The sequence below is a fragment of the Crocodylus porosus genome, unplaced genomic scaffold (genome assembly GCF_001723895.1).
Source record: "Crocodylus porosus isolate Cpor-Errol unplaced genomic scaffold, CroPor_comp1, whole genome shotgun sequence".
NCBI classification, from domain to species: domain Eukaryota; kingdom Metazoa; phylum Chordata; order Crocodylia; family Crocodylidae; genus Crocodylus; species Crocodylus porosus.
Window position 1 is genome coordinate 57,856,875 of NW_017728950.1, and position 17,665 is coordinate 57,874,539.

At 44.6% G+C, this 17,665-nt stretch overlaps 1 protein-coding gene and 1 long non-coding RNA gene across 5 annotated transcripts in view; both read right to left on the reverse strand.

Moving 5' to 3' along the window:
• Positions 1-17,665, reverse strand: part of UHRF2 (ubiquitin like with PHD and ring finger domains 2) — a 165,499-nt gene that overhangs the window by 61,652 nt on the left and 86,182 nt on the right. For all 4 annotated transcript variants that reach the window (XM_019554794.1, XM_019554793.1, XM_019554795.1 and 1 more), the window contains one exon: positions 2,836-3,022. In XM_019554794.1, coding sequence (XP_019410339.1) covers positions 2,836-3,022 — 187 coding nt within the window. The remainder of the gene's footprint in view (positions 1-2,835; positions 3,023-17,665) is intronic.
• Positions 17,341-17,665, reverse strand: part of LOC109323369 — a 1,703-nt gene continuing 1,378 nt past the window's right edge. Inside the window, exon 2 of the long non-coding RNA XR_002104641.1 lies at positions 17,341-17,556. This is a non-coding gene — a long non-coding RNA (uncharacterized LOC109323369). The remainder of the gene's footprint in view (positions 17,557-17,665) is intronic.

The window sequence follows — 17,665 nt, forward strand, 5'->3', positions numbered from 1 at the left end:
GAAAGAGGCAGGACCACACGGTACATTTTCCCCAACTTGGCTTTATCTATTTCTCCTTATTATTAAATCACAGAACTCAAATGACTATAAATGCAAATGAAATCAAAATTAAACGCACAAAACCAATTTCCATATTTTATCAATAACTGAAGTTCTGCAAGATGTTTTAACAGCGTCAATTCAACTTCTCTATGCATAAGTTCAAAATCCTTGGCCAGAGTTACCTATGGAGAACTTTACATACCCTAAATGCTTTTGGTCTCTCAAGGTGTGGAAAAAAACCCCCAGTGCTTTATTTTCAGCTCAGCGCACTCCTGAACTGAGCACAGCACATGCCCAGAAGAGGAATTGCGTCAGTTTGATACAGCTTGCCCAGTGTTTCTACAGCTTACGCACTCCAGCAGGGCTTTCTGGTGCTTTTATCTAATAGATGATTTAGATAAAAGCATGTGCCCCCCGGATCTGCGAGCAGGGCAAGTGCAAGCTGCTGCTGCGAGATGGAGCTGGGAGCAGCGCTGGACTCTTCCTAACACGGGGGCTGGGCCAGGGCTGCACATGGTGCAGGTGGCGGTGGCAGTGCTGGGAGGGGGGCTACGGGGTGGGCTGTGACCAACCCAGAATTCACTGTAACCCCTCCTCGAACCTCCCTTCCCAGCACCACCACCGCCAGCCCCACACGCAGCCCTGGCCCAGACCCCCACCAGGAAGAGCCGGCACTGCTCCTGGCCCCAACTCACAACAGCAGCCCAGTCTCATCTCATGCACAGAAACAGGGGGCATGTGCCCCTCTGTGCCTCCCCTGGCGTGCGCCAGTGGTGGGAGCTGCCCCCCCCCCGAGTCCCCAGAGGAGCCATTTCCAGCTCCATCCCATGCCTTGCCCCAGCTGGGATATGCCCTGCCCCAGCCCCACTCCCCCCCTCACTGTGGGGGCCTCGATCTGCTCCCCCACCCTTTCTCCCCCACAGACTTACCAGCCAGACGCTGCTCTCCAAGCTGCCAGGCTGTGCACATGCATGCAGAATTCACTGGCAACATTTATCAGCCACATCAGCCAAAAAAAGCCAATTGCCGATAACATCAATTTTGCTTTTATCAATGCCAATACAACCCTTTTGACTAAACTTGGCATTAGACATGGAGTCAATCTAAGAAGTAAGTTTTTTGCAAGAATAGGTCTCATACTCAGGAACACTCAGAAACTAAAGCAGAGTCTATGTGCAACTACTGAACTTGATTCCAAGCCTCATACATTATGACACTGTAAATGGAGGGGCTGCATTCTAATTTACTGACATACTGATGAACTTCAGATCTGCCCAAGCCTCTTGGGTAGGCATAGTATTTTTTATTTTCAGGGTCCAAAGAAACTCTTAGGTAGTAAACTAATGGTATGGGCACATGATCAAGTTCCCATAATGTAGAGAGTGGCTTTACAGCACTGGCTACTCTACAGTAATTTCATACACTTACCCCACAGTAGAAGTAAAGCAGTTTAACCATCAATCAAGTTGGGTAAACTCCCTAGTATTTACTGAATGGTAAGTGCATGCATGTTGGTAGGTTCCATGGAGAAATTTACAAGCGATAAGGTCACATCCTAACCTAATCTGTCCACATGACCGTGCTTAGTGAAATTCACCTAAGAGCTTTGGCCAAATGTAAATTGCTCAAGCAGCACTGAGAAGACACCACTGGACAAGTAAGCCTTCTATGTCTTCTGCAGACAAGGGGCTGAGTATATCTTGGATGCAGATGATGACTAACAGACACTATTGGTTAAATTGCAAATTTGCACACCCATGCACACTCTAGAACTGGATTACAAACAAACAATATTTAAATATGTATTCCATTTGCTTCTTCCACCTCTCAAAATGTTTAGTATGTTGAAGATATTTTTAAAAGTGTTCAAAGTCAATAGATTCTTCAATGAGATCAGAATCTTCAACTCAAGAGACTGACATATGAAAAGTTCGCAGAAATATGGCTGCCTCATTTTGGCTTGATCGAGTGCATCTCTGGGTAGATTTATGTAAAGTTAGAACAGAATATAAATATTGAAGTCTAAATTAAATATTTTAAGTCTTAACCCCTAAATCAGACAGAACTGTAAAAATAAGCAGAGTCCAAGGCCCCAGTGGTATGGTGGCCTGTGTGGAAGTGCTTCTTAGGCAGCAGATTAAATAATATCATCAGGAATGTGCATCAAACAATTTTGCTAATTATCTGACCAGCTTAGAACAAGCTTGTACAAATGACTTCAGAGACCTGGTCATTGATTTCCACAGAATACTGCAACTTCCACAGGTATTTCTTTAATAATTTTTTTTTAGTTCAATTTAGTAGTGCCACTGAAATTATACACATGAATAACTTGCCTGTAGGACTGGGTCCCTAAAAGTTTACTGGTGCATATGCAATGGAATACATTTTGTATTAAGATTCAATTTGTGAACTGCTTAAAAGACTGATAAAGTGATTAATATATGTTATGGTCATAGTAAAGCTACAAATACCTGTAAATACAATCACAGATAATGTTGTAATAGATGTTCTTAAGTAATTTACTGACCTATCAATAATGCTGAACTACTTAACAAGTCTTTATTAACTATGTATAAATGGAGCCTTAATATCAACTAAGTGTAATGGTTTATTATAAAATTGTGTAATAACTGTGCATTGCAAAATGAAAAATATACACCAGTATCATATCTCTTTGCTGTTCTCTATAATCAGGACATTTTTGTGTCTCTCTGAAGTTTCAAATGATTAAAAAAGTAGCTTGTACAAAGTGGGATTATGCATAAAAGTAAATCATCTTTGTATATTTACCAGTCCTCATCTTCTGGTATTTTGCTTAAAGGTGGATTCAGGCAGTATATATGATAAGCCATATTACATTCATCACACAGAAGTTGCATGTGAGCATCCTGTTTTCCACCACACAGATAACAGGAGCAAAAACGGCATTCCTTATCTGGATCTGCCCTGCAGTGCTTGCACTCGGGGCCACTCTTCCCTGTCAAAACAAATTAGAGAAAGCCAAGTCTTAGAAATGATTCCACATTTATACACATGCCAGCAGGGGGAAGGACAGTTTGTGTGTGGCGAGCTAATGTGGTATAAATACTGTGGGTCCAGGAAATTTCCTACTTCCAAAAAGTCTCTCACCTAAGAGAGCCTAAGCATAATGGCCACTGGTGAAAACCATTCCCTTACATAGCTAGACATATAGTAATATCAAATCTAAGAAGCTAATGCCATTATCAACTTATGACCTTTTCTTTAAGACTTACAAAACAATGATTATTTGCTACTCCAGGCACAGTCTGCTCAACCATGCTTTTTGTCACTAGCACAATGGGAAAACAAAAGTTAGTTTTACCTGTCCATCAAAAATAGGCTTTACTCTCTAAAATCTTGACAATTCCTGTTGATTTCAATAGAAGCCTACCAATATGGAGCATATTACAAGTGGATCAATACCTCATTTCAATACGAACAGGTTGAAACCTGAACTTTAGTCAGGGTCAATTTTGATATAAAAATAGGAAAAATATGTACAGGGCTGCCATATAAAACAGAAATCAAAACTTTATTTTAATCTATATCACATAACATGTACCTCTCTCCCTGCCCCTCCCCTCCCAGATTAACTGCTGGAAATTGAGCTGAGCATCTTAAACATGGCAGTATAGGAAGCAGAGGGGCAATCTCTGTGGGAGTCAAACTGCCAGGACTCCTCCTTGAGCAACGTAGGCAGACAGCAGCGCCTGCCAAGTCTGCTTGAGGAGACAGGCTGGGCAGTTCTGCTTAGCCAACAGCGCCACCTGAGGCTACTGGAGCTGAACTGCCTGCCCACCAGGGCGGACACTGCATCCTGCAGCTAGGTTAGGAGAACAGACACAGGTTTTTATTTCTGCTGTAGCTGCCTGTGTTTTCACTATGAAGATACCGTACTTACTCATATATAGGAAAGATTTTTTTCTCTTCATTCCACCTTCCAAAAACAAGATGCATATCTTATACACAGGCATATGGTATGTATGGCATCTGTATGACAAATTCAGGGTCATTTTCACATAAATCTGAGAGAAACTGGGCAGCTTTGCTTTTATCCTGAGACTAGAGCAAGTTTTTTCCCCTCAGTTACAATGCCAAGAGAAAGAATAGGTTTAACCATGTCTGCCTATCCTAATTAAAACATCTGGATCAGCCTGTACTATTCCTTTTGCAATATCTGCCCGTATTGCTGTTTTTGTGTAACGCTATGAACTCAAACCTACATGTTTTTATACACAGGAAGTTTTTTCCTATGGGAAGATGTTGTTTCTACAATGAAGTATTTAACAATATGAATCAAAGGGTTTACCCCTGGTGTTTGTATACAAAATGACAATCCAACAACTTCCAAGATTTTTTCTTCCAGTCCAGCAGCACTCTGTCTTACAGGCAGGGTTGCATATTTTCACCATAATTCTTAATTTTTAAATATACTTATAAAAATAACTCCGATTAGATAACAGTAACAGACCTACGAATAATAAATTACAACTTAAGTAAAAAAAACAAACAAACCCTCTGTTAACAGGTAATGTTATCAATATCAACATGTAAGTCTGAATCTATTTAAGCTTGTCAGTTTTTTTTAATATCAGAAATCAAATTTATAGATAGTGGAAAACTCTTTCTTTCCAGGAAGTGTGCTACCTGCCTGGAGCCTGAATTCAGGATGTCACAGAGAGTCTGCCAAAATTCATCCATCCTTTAGACCACTACCTTTTCCTGCTTGTCCATGTAGGCACCAACAATCCTGCCAGGATTGACACTGACCAGAAGAGAGGTGACGATGAGGCTCTTGGCAGGTGGATTAAGGAGCCTGGAGCACAAGTGGTATTCTCGCAGATGCTTCTTGTGGAGGGCAGGGATCCAGGCAGAGCCCATCATATCTTGGAAGTAAACATGTGGCTGAGACAGTGGTGTGAACATGAAGGCAACAGGCAGATGTTTTTGGGAGGAAGACTGCTATCAAGAGATGGGATCCATTAGACAAGAATGGAGAACAGCATCTCTGGGCATCATCTGGCCAAACCGGTAAGGAGGGCTTTAAACTAGGTTCCACGGGGGATGGTGATCAAACCCCCCCAGCAACAGAACATGCAGTCCAGAGGGGAAAGAACTCGAAGAAGCAATTCAACTCTGGAGAGGGCCAGAGGACTGCAAGAAGTGGTGCAAAAGGGAAGTGAGGAGATCAAAATGCATAATACATCCATTGTATGCATACAAATGTGAGAAATATAGGGAACAAACAAAATGAGTTAGAAGTTGCAGCCTCTAAAATAAAGTACAATCTCATTAGTATCACCAAGACGTGATGGGACAGGTTTTATGACTGAAATGTCAACATGGAGGGTTGCACTCTGTTTCAGAAGGCCAGGGCTGGGAGAAAAGGTAATGGTGTTGCCTTGTATGTCAGGAACACATACACTTGTTCTCTGGTTCAGGAGGAGGAAAGCAGCAAACGAGAATGCATTTAGGTTAAGATGAAAGGTGAAAAATGCAGCACCAATGTAATGGTGAGGATTTATTACAGACCACCTAATCAAGAAGAGGTGGGTGAGGCACTCTTCAAGCAGGTGACAAATCTATCCAAAAGTTTTGGGACGGTACTGATGGGAGACTTTAGTTTTCCAGACATTAGACAATGGGTGGATGTTCTTCGGAGCAGGACTGCCCCCAAAAGAAGTCAAATGCAGCCAAACAAATAACATGTCAAGCCAGTTCCTAACTTGTATGGAGGACAACTTTCCATTCCAGAAAGTACCCTGTGTTGACAAACAGGGAAGAACTGGTGGAGAATGTGAAAGTGCTGGGTAACTTGGGCAGGGAGGGAAGTGATCATGATACAATAGAATCCCAGATCCTGAGACAGGGAAGCAAAGCAAAACAGGATGCTAGATTTCAAAAAGGTAAATTTCATCCACCTCAAGAAGACATGGTGTCATAAAAGAATAGATTGAGAGATAAAAGCACCCAGGAGCTTCTAAGGGGGACAGTATTGGAAGCCCAACAAGAAACAGTCCTGACACAATGGAAGCACAAGAAGACATGAGACCTATGTGGCTGCACAAGGAACTTCTAAAAGGCTGATGTAGTGCCCCTCTTTAAAAAAGGCAAGAAGGAGGACCTGGGAACTGCAGAATGGTTAGCCTCACCTCAGTACCTGGAAAGTTACTGGAGAATATCCTAAAGCAGGCCATTTGTAAGCATCTGGAGGAAAAAAGGCAGCCAGCAGTTTTATGAAAAATAAATTATGTTAGACAAACCCGTTCTCCTTCTTTGACAAAGTAACTACTTAGGTGAATTAAGAGAATGCTGTAGATATAATGTATCTAGACTTCAGCAAGGCTTCTGGCAAGGTCCCACATGACCTTCTCATTAATAAAATGGAGAAATGTCAGCTAAATAAAACTACTACTGGGTGGATAGATAACTGGCTCAACAGCCACAAGTAAAGGGTAATTATTAATGGGTCCATGTCAGAATGTGGAGAGGTTCTGAGTGGAGTGGTAGAGGTCTGTCCTGGGCCCAGTGCTGTTCAACGTGTTTAATGATTTACAAGCTTCTTGAGTAAGTTTGCAGGTGAGACAAAACTGAGAATGACTGCAAACACAATGGAGGATGTGTTAAAAAAATCTTGACAGATCGGAAAGCTGGGCTAGAGCTAACAGGATGAAGTTCAGTGTGGACAAATGCAAAGTGTTATACCTTGGAAGGAATAATCAAAACCACAAGTATAAAATGGGTGACATCTGACTGGATGGCAGCACTACGGAAAAGGATGCGAGAGTCTTGGTAGATCACAGACTCAATATGAGTCTGCAGTGTGATTTCATAGACATTAGGGCTGGAAGGGACCTCGGAAGATCATCGAGTCCAGCCCCCTGCCCAAAGGGCAGGAAGTCAGGTGGGGTCATAGGATCGCAGCAAGATAAGCATTCAATTTGCTCTTGAAGGTGTTCAATGTAGGTGCTTGAACCACCTCTGATGGCAAGCTATTCCAGACCACGGGTATAGATGGCTACACCTTGTACAGAAGGGATCGAGCAAATCAAAGGGGTGGGGGTGTAGCTCTCTATGTTAAGGAAAGCTATGCGTCCCTGCAAGCTGATATCGGTGACCAGGGTGGACAACTGGAGACCCTCTGGGTTAAAATCTGTGCGGAACACGGCAGAGAGGACACAACGGTGGGAGTGTGCTACAGACCTCCCACCCAAAGTCAAGAGCTTGACAAAGAGTTCACCTGGGAACTGGCTGAGGCCGCATGCTCCAGGACCATGGTTGTCATGGGTGACTTCAATTACCCGGACATATCATGGGAGGATCACTCAGCAAAACCTGAGCAAGTTGCAAAGCTTCCTATTGTGCGTGGATGACCTCTACCTGACTCAAGAAGTCTATGGGCCAATGAGAGGTAAAGTGCTGCTCAACCTGGTACTGGCTACTGCGGATGACCTAATTGGCGACCTGGTGATCAATGGGAAGCTGGGTGACAGCAACCATGAGCTGATCACCTTCACCATCTGCCGTCAAGTTGGCAAATCAATCAGCAACACAGAAGTCCTTAACTTTAGGAAAGCCGACTTTGACAAGCTTGGGAGGCTTGTCAGTCAGGCCCTAAGGGATCATGACGCCAGGGAGAGGGGAGTGCAAGAAGAGTGGTTGCTCCTCAAGGGAGCGATCCTCAATGCACAAGCTAAGTCTATTCCATCTCGAAGGAAAAGCAGCAAGAGGGCACAGCAGCCCCCCTGGCTCTCCAGGGATCTAGCAGACCTCCTGAGGCTAAAAAGAAACGCCTACAAATAACAGAGGATAGGATTCACTTCCAAGGAGGAATATTCTGCACTGATCCAGTCCTGCAGGGAGCAAACCAGGAAAGCCAAGGCTGCAACTGAACTCCAACTAGCTTCCAGCATCAAGGACAATAAAAAGTCCTTTTTCAGATACGAGGGAAGCCAGAGGAAAACCAAGGGCAACATTGCCTTTGCTGAACCAGATGGGACAGCTGACAACTGACACCCAGGAAAAAGCCAACCTATTAAATGGGTACTTTGCGTCGGTCTTTCATCAGTCCCATGGGACGCCCATGCCCACCACGGGACAGGGGGGTCCTGGTGAGGGATATCTCCTGACCTCCATTAATGCTGACCTCATAAAGGAACACCTTGAGAGCCTGGATACCATCAAGTCAGCCAGCCCTGACAATCTACACCTCAGGGTACTCAAGGAGTTCGCTAGCATTATAGCCCAGCCTCTGGCACAGATCTTTAAAAATTCCTGGCGCTCTGGTGTACTGCCCAAAGACTGGAAGAAGGCCAATGTGGTGCCTATCTTCGATGAAGGGAGGAAAGTGGATCCAGCTAACTATAGGCCCATCAGCCTGACTTCTATCCCGGGGAAGGTCTTAGAAAAGTTTATTAAAGAGGCCATCCTTAATGGACTGGCAGATGCCAACATCCTAAGGGATAGCCAGCACGGGTTTGTTGCGGGTAGGTCTTGCTTGACCAATCTCATTTCCTTCTACGACCATGTGACCTATCATCTGGACAAGGGAGAAGAGATTGATGTCATATATCTTGACTTCAAAAAAGTCTTTGATCTGGTATCCCTTGATCACCTCTTGGCAAAACTGGCCAGTTGTGGTCTTGGGTCCACCACGATCTACTGGCTGGAGAACTGGCTGTGTTCGGACCCAGAGGGTACTAATTGACGGAAGTCAATCATCATAGTGTCCTGTGACCAGTGGGGGCCCTCAAGGCTCTGTCCTTGGACCCATTTTGTTCAACATCTTTATTAATGATGTGGACATTGGAGTCAGAAACGGACTGGCCAAGTTCGCCGATGACACCAAACTTTGGGGCAAAGCATTCACACCTGAAGACAGGAGGGCGATCCAGGCTGACCTGGACAGGCTCCGCAAATGGGCAGATGAGAACCTCATGGTGTTTAGCACTGAAAACTGCAAGGTTCTCCACCTTGGGAGGAAAACCATGCAGCAACCTTATAGGCTTGGTAGTGCTACGCTGGCTAGCACTACAGAAGAAAAAGACTTGGGTGTCATCATTGACCACAAGATGAACATGAGCCTGCAATGTGATGCTGTGGCTAGTAGAGCGACCAAAATGCTGGCTTGTATCCATAGATGCTTCTCAAGCAAATCCCGGGACGTCGTTCTCCCCTTGTACTCGGCCTTGGTGAGGCTGTAGCTGGAGTGCCGTGTCCAGTTTTGGGCTCCACAATTCAAAAAGGATGTGGAGAAGCTTGAGAGAGTCCAGAGGAGAGCCACGCACATGATCAGAGGTCAAATGTGATTTTGGGATGCATCAACAGAAGCATTAGGTGCAAGACACGGAAGGTGATAGTGCCTCTTTATTTGGCATTTGTTAGGCCTGTTTGGAGTAGTGTGTGTAGTTCCGGGCTCTGCATTTTAAAAAGGATGTGAAGAAATTAAGAGAGGGTCCAGAGATGGGCAACAAACATATGAAGTACCTGGAAAGCAAGCCATATGAGAACAACCTGAAGGAGCTAGGCACATTCAGCTTGTAAAAAAGACACTTAAGAGGAGACATGATAGCAGTCTTTCAATTCTTGAAGGGCTGCTATAAAGAAGTGGGAAAGTATCCATTCTCTCTTGCTTCAGAGAGAAGGACATGGATCAATGGCTGGAGGTTGCAGCAAAGTTTAGATTGGATATCTGGAAAAACTTCTTTACTGTTAGAATAACAAAGCAGTGGAATAAACTTGGTCCCTGGCTCCAGTGAGACATGCACAGGCTGAAGCCCGTTGCACCCCTGTGAGCCTCAGGACCACCCCCCAAGAGGACCCCAAGGACCCCTGACAAGCCCCAGCCTATCCGGAGGTAAGCAAGGGCCCATGGTGTGAGGGACTTAGCACAGCTGCGGGGAGGCAGCTGAGAGGAGCTGAGGAGGCTCACGCACCCCCATCCCCCAGCTTCTACTTGGTCCAGCCCTGCAGGGAGCAATACCCCCAGAACCACACGAACAGGACGCACAAACAAGTGCATTTCTAGGCCCAGCACACAAGTTAGCGTGGGAGTTGGCACTAGTGGGAGGGCCCAAGGCCCTACGAGCAAGCCCCAAGGGAAGATTAGGACAGCAGTAGCCAGACTACCACTGGTGCAATGAGGATAGCCACATGCCACACCCTTGGAGTCTAAGACCTCCACCTCTGGCACATCTGAGGTCTCCATCCAGACTGAATCCATGGTTCTGGGCTGTATGCAGACAGAGTCTCTGGCGCTCAGCTGTGGGGACTGCCTGGCACAATTCCTGGCACATGGAACTGGGAGCATGGCCACCTCCCCTTGCAAGGTCTGCTCCACTTTGGAGCATCTGAGGTGCCAAATAAAAGGAGCTCCAAACCACAGTCCAGAGACTGCGTGCCATCAGGAATGGTGAGCAGGAGATAGACTCCTACTGCCAGGCCCTTCACCCCATGAAGACCAAGGGTTGACCAAGGTCACCTTCCAGGGCAAGGGAGGACTTGGGGATCTCCCACACTGTCCAGCCAGGGGGTTGGACCAAGGTGGTGAACTGCCCCAAGGGCCAATGCACCAGGGTCCCCTCCCCTCTGGAGCTCTGCAACAGGTATGAACCTATTGCAACCCCAGTAGAGCCTGCAGAGGTGCCAGCTCCTGCAGGTAAGGAAGGTTCACCAACAGCTACCATCCCTACTCTCCCTAAGATGAAACGCAGAGCGGTCATTGCAGGAGACTCCCTTCTGTGGGGGACTGAAGGAGCAATGTGCCGCCTCGACCCCTTAGCCCAGGAGGTCTGCTGCCTCCCGGGGGGCCGTATCGAGGACATAGAGGAGAAGATCCCAAAGCTTATCCAGACCTCTGACCGCTACCCTATGCTCCTTATCCATGTGTGCATGAACAACACGACTTGCAGCAATCACAGCTGGGTCATGAATGGCTACAGGGCTTTGGAAGCAGGGTTTAGGGGCACAGGTGGTTTTTTCCTTGATCCTCCTGGTTACAGGTCATGGGCTGAGGAGGGAGAGATGGATCAAGGTAGTCAACCAAAGACTGTGGCGCTGGTGTCATTGTGAAGTCTTTGGTTTCCATGATCAGAGTCCAGTCTTTGGTAGGAGGGGCAGTGGTCTGCTGGTGGCAGCCTATAAGTTCATCAGGGGTGTGCATCAGGATCTAAGGGAATGCCTGTTCACCAGAGCGCCCTATGGGATGACAAGGTTCAACAGTTACAAACTCCTCCAAGACTGTTTTAGGTTGGACATAAGGAAAAAGTTCTTTACTATCCGAGATCCCAAGGCCTGGAATAGACTCCCTCCAGAGGTAGTGCAAGCACCGACTCTGGATTTTTTTAAAGAAATGTTTGGACATTTATCTTGCTGGGATCCTTTGACCCTAACAGTCTTCCTGTCCTTGGGGTACAGGGCTGGACCTGATGAACTTCCGAGGTCCCTTCCAGCCCTAATGTTTATGAAATCTATGAAACTGCTTATGGAAGTTGTGGACTCCCCAGCACTAGAGATGTTCAGGAAGAGGTTGGACTTGTCAGGGATGATCTGGGCAAAGTTATGTCTATGTTCTATCGTGAGCATTTCCCATGCCTCTCGGCTTTGTTGGTTTCCTCCCCCGACCTTTTTTGCTATATGTGTCAAGGTCTATTTAAGCCTTCCCAGAGGCATTGGTGCTAGCTACAGCCAAGGCCGAGCGCTTTGACTGAGGTGTGCCAATGCTTCTGCTGGGACCAAAGCCAGAGGTTCCTAGCTAGAGAGTCTTGCCCTTTCACTCAGGATCAGCCTGACTGCCATATCTGGAATTATACCCCATAGTCAGACTGGTATGCCTTCCTCTGTAGCAGGGCGGTTGGAGCTCTCCCTGGGACCTCTTGAGCATATATTGACATTTTATAGAAGCAGGGCATTCTTTGTCTACTGTGGTTCCCCTGCTATACCTGTGGCAAATTAGGGTGTTGGGTCTGTGTTGTGTCAGGGTTGAGGGAAGTCTTGTGCAGAGTTTAAATTACGGTTTGTATGGGATGGTTTGGATAGGAATGATCCTGCACAGGCAGAGGGCTGGACTAGATGACCTCCGGAGGTCCCTTCTAACCCTGCTTCTCTATGACTCTATGACATAAATAGAACTTAAGGGCTCTGACTAGGGCTGTCAAATTATTTAAAAATTTGATCGCAATTAGTTGCGAAATTTAAAAAATTGTTTGCAATTTTTAATTGTGACACATTTGGTCACAATTAATGGCAATTTTAATTGCACAGCTAAAAGCTCAAAATTCAAACTAATAAAAACTCAAAATAATGCAAAATTATGCATGGTTGTGGGGTGTGTGCGTGTGGGGTTTGGAGCCCGGGGCAGGAGGGAGGGTCCCCACAAGGGGTCTGGAGCCTGAGGAGGGGGGACCCTCACACATTCTGGCAAAATGCAGGGTATTGTGTGTCAAGAATAAGGGGTAGCAGCAGGGGAGTGAGAAGCAGGGGCAAGGCACAGACATATCACTGCCCCTGCCCATCATACTACACCCCCACACACACATAGGTGTCCTCTTCTTTAGAACTGGAAATACGGTAACCCTCCAGGACCACAGCCGGCAGCATGCAGAGCACCCAGCAAGTCAGTCTGTGAAGAAGGGGCAGGGAGAAGAGAGAAGAGGCACTGGGGGCAGACTGAGGCCTCCATGGTGAGGGAAGGAGTGAGGCAGGGGATGAGATGAATGAGACCCTGAGGTCAGGGCAGGTCATGGGATGGAGCTACGGGAGGCTCATCCAGGGGCACAGGGGACATGGCTGCCCACCACTGCACACACCACCAGGTGCCTCCTGGATTTGCGTGAGGGGCAGAGGCAGGTTTCCCGCTGTAGGCTGGGGCTCTGCACCCCGTTGCCTTTGTCCCGGGAGCCGTGCAATGCAATTGTGCTCCCTGCCTCCAGGTGGTCAAGTGATGTGGGGCACAACCAGCACACAGTTCCTGGGGCAAAGGCAGCACAGAGCAGAGCCTCAGCCTGCAGTGGACAGTCCGCCTCTGCTCTGTGCACAAATGGGGGGGACACAGCCCATGACCCCCATTCCTCCCCAGGGGGTGCACACAGCACTGGGGAGCTGTGCCCCCCCAGCACCTCTGGACAAGCTTCCATTGACCCCAGACCCTGCCCCACCACTGGGGCCTTGATCTGTGCCCCCCCACCCCTCATTCCTCTCCACAGATTTACCTGCTGGGCCCTGCTCTATATGCAGCTGGGCTGCATTCCTAGCTGCATGCATGCTGGGGCTGCTCATGTGCATCTGTGTGAGCCCGCCTTCCCTTCTTTTGATACAGGGAAAAGGAAGGTTAATGAATACTCTCTGGCCCCTGCCTATCCTATGAAGTCCACATCTCCATTTCCTGGTTTATTTGCCTTCTGCAGAGATTTATTTACCTGGTTTATGAAGATAGTACACATATATAGTTGTTAAATCCCCAAGAACTGCAGATTCTTAGCAACTCTATAAATTACAGAGAATGGATTCTTCTTCCCTTTTCCTTCTGTGAAAAGGAATGACACCTGGTGTTTGTCTTCTGTCATGATCTCTATTTTAAGTAAAAAGAAGAAGAAAAAGAATATAATGAAGTGTTCAAAAACAAAAAGCTGTTTTATGTTATTGACAGGGCCCATCAATTTGCAGGAATTTCTTTCCGTGGTCTTTTATTTCCAGGAATCCAATTTCTAAAGGAATCTTGGGAAGGAACAAAGAACTAGACTAAAAACTGTTTAGTTTGGGAGCACGCAAAATAGGTTCGTGGGCTCCAACATCAAAAGGTGACTTGGAGGTACCCAGGATGCCAAAGCATGAAATATATTTGCCTGAATATCTATAAAAAGAATTAGATGAAGAGGTCCTCCTTTTTTTTAGGCTGCATTTGCCTGAAGAAACCTTATAAAGGCGAGAGCCCTGAAATAAGGCAAGATTGCATCCAAAATCACCCCTCCAAAGTCTTAGCCAAAAGTATAGAATCACAGAAAACAAAGGCTAGAATGGACCTCAGGGGTTATGTAGTCCAGCCCTGTGATCAAAGAGGCTCTTTAACCATACCAGAGATCCTGTTTACCTAACTTCCACTTAAAAGCTTCCAAAGATGGTGATTCTGATGGTAATCTGTTCCAGTATTTAACCAACCTCATTGTTATGAAAGTTCTTCCTAATATCAAGATTAAATTTAAACTTGTAGGAAATTAAACCCATTGCACTTCTTCACCCTTCCCCTATAAACACAGGGAACAGTTAATTACCACCCCCTTCAAAACAATCTTTTTTGTATCTGCAAACGTATCAAGTGCGTCTTTTCTTCCCCCACTTAAAATGTTCCCAGTTCTTCCAATTTTACCTTACATGTCATGTTTTCTAGATACGTAATCATTTTGACTGTCTGTCTGTCTCTCTCTTTCTTTTTAATTTGTCCAAATAAAGAGTTCATAGTGGAGCAAGCCACGACTGCCACATGCTGTTACCTGGGACAAGATCTTAGTGATTCTTCAGCAGTGCCAAGTTTTAGTCGGTTAGGTATGAGAGGTCTAAGTTATTCTTTAAAAAATAGTCAGAGAGCATGAAGCTTCCAGATTCTTGCAGAAATAGCAACTCCACGAAAAAGATGGCTGATGTACAAAGAGGAGAGGAATATAGCCAGACATTTAAGTGTCAATTAATATTGCTTTATAGAGCCAGAGTTCAGTTGTCTGTTCTCAGGTTCTGAGAGAAAGACCAGCTTTTAAGGGAATGAAGGATTGTTTTCATGTACAAAATGACCAATGGTTTTCTGAAGTATCGAGCTGTAGTATATATGTCACAGGTGTAAGTAAAGAGATTTTCAAGCTCCTCTCTTGGTCAAGTATTCAGAAAAAGAGAAAGGTACTCCTTTTCTCACCTCCTGTACACATATTTGTTCAAACTGTACCTTTTGGCACATGGATTCCCAAACTGTGGCCTGTGGGCCAAATGCAGCCTGGAAGTCCCTTTGATGAGGCCTACTATTCAGGACTGCCTCTCTGAAATAGCCCATCAGGTGCAATACTTTGGCAACCCCTACTTTAGAAACTGGAGAGCTTGTCAGGGGGTCACCTAGGTACAAAGTCCTAGAAATCAGCTTTATTAATTAACTGAGATCTTCAAAACTAAAATTCCTATTAAGTTTGGATTTAAACAGAAGATAAAAAGGATTCCTTGTGTACCAATGACACAGACACTTTAAGTTTTTCTTCTTCAGCAACATACCTATATTTTTGAGTAAAGAAAGAAATAAGTCATAAGATAAAGATAAATCAATGATTTGCTCTTTGTGGGATGTTTAGCTTCAGTCATGAACAATGTCTTGGAATAGCATCTTCTGCTAAGGAAAGAATTTCAGGGTAAAACCTGAAGACAGAAATGTCTTACTGCCTGAAACTTTCCCTTTATGACAAACAAGGGCTAAAATGCTGTAACTTTCAGGATCTTCTGGCTGTCACGCTGTCTCTAGAGGTAGAAAAAATTATGTAGTTAAATGTTTAATTTCAGAGAAGTAAGGAGCTTAGAGACAGAATGCTAAAAAAGTGAAACAACTAGAACTCAGGTTGGAAAATCTTGTGAAATGACCTAAAATGATGAGCTAAGAGTCAGTTTCTATCACTAACTGTCCAGTTAAAAACTGGACAGCATGGGTTGGATTCACCTGAAGCAAAGGGAAGCCAAATCTCCTACTATGTTCACCACCACTGGATAAGCTAAGATTTTCCTACTTGCTCTGAGAGTGGAGAGAGCATTCTGGCCTAGCTCTGTTTCTGTATGTTTCAAGAGAGAGTGAAAGGAAGCATCACAACTGGGACATCATGAGATTGTTAATAAAGAATGTATACATAACCACTCTGCTATTGTCGGTATGGATGGCCAAACAACTACTTCATAGGCAGTCAAAGGACTCTACTTGAGAGAAAAACTGAAGAAAGCATAACAGTTAACCTAAAGAAAGACTACACCTGGCCAAGGAAAACAAATCTGGATGGATGATGACTGATCACTCCCCTCTAGTCAGTTCAAACAGAGGGAAATCAACTGGTTCAGCCATTCAGATGAACAGAAGCAAAGAACAAGTTCTCACATAATCTGGCTTCTGAAGCATATATTAAATGCAGGCTTATGCTATGTTTTTAGTAGGTATCAAGACCAGGAGTATCCAGAATTTATTAATAAAACAGACCATCATCTCAAAGAATTAATTTTTAGCTTTTTTCATAAATCAGATTCACAGAAACACAAAAATGAAAATTTATTTAACCTATATTCCAATCAGAGTACTGTTTTAGATGTTACAATAGATGGTCTTTTCTATAATGCACAAATGATTATACACACTCTTTTACTGCTAGTATGTCTTGAGGTTTTTTTCTAATGTTTCCATTTCTGCTTTAAATCAGCTCTTGACGAATTGCAGGGACTGTATCTGCATGTGCATATTCCACCGCTACATATATAGGTTTCAGCCTGTTTTTTTTCAGTGCAGAGTGCTTCATCTATTTTCACAGAATCTTCCAAGTTTAACTTCTACTAGAAACAGAATCTGTATTACAATATAATCGACTAAAAGAAGGGGCAGCAACCAAACATTTAAATTGTGTTCGAGACAGTGTAAAGCCTCGTGTTTTTGGAAGCTTTATTACTCTTCTTTTTAGTAAGAAAATTACAACGTTATTTTGTATTATTTACGTGCACTTAATTATTTTATTCCTTGAAGTAACTTCTACATGAATACTTTTACACACAATTTTAATTTTGCAAATTATTAAATATGTTATGGCAGTCTGAATAATTACCTGAATAACCACATTTTTGGTTTTCCTCAAAAGGAGCATTAACCATTCACCTTGAGAAGAATATTTCTACTGTAAATCTCATCACTCATGAAAAGGAAGGGGCTAGCATCAAGGCATTTATGGTAAGATGCATGCAGCACATTCCCTGGCTGTGCTTCAAAGTATCATATGTTATCTCAGTTGAGTCACACTTGTGGGACCAGCCTTACTCTGGATTTTAGGACAGCCTGAATCAGTCTCCAGTAATAGTACCCTTTGGTGAGAAAAATCCCTCCCACTAAATTCATTACCTAAACTCATGGGTCTTCTTAGAATAAATATAGGTGCAAGTATCAGACAGAACGTAGCTGAACATATTTAGTTTGCAATGCCTGGAACGTAGATGGAGGCAAGGCATGAGCATAGTATAGAAGCAGCGAACAGAGTATATCAGGTTTAAGATAAGAAGCCAGTTTTTCTAAGACAAATGTTGTGCCACAAAGGCTGAAGATAACAAATCCAAGAACTTAACCCATTTATTCACATAATTGGCATATAACAAGAACTTTGAACCCAAATGACCTGGCTCCTTTTTTCACCTTTAGAGGAGGTCAAGTTTGAGAAGCACTCACTACAGGCCCGTTCTACCTTTGGTCTCTATTGAGCATGTAATCACCATTGGCACCTTGCACTCGTGGTGCTCTGGTGAGGTGCCGGAGGACTGGAAGAGGGCCAATGTGGTCCCTATCTTCAAAAAGGGAAAAAAAGAGGACCCGGGAAATTACAGGCCAGTTAGTCTT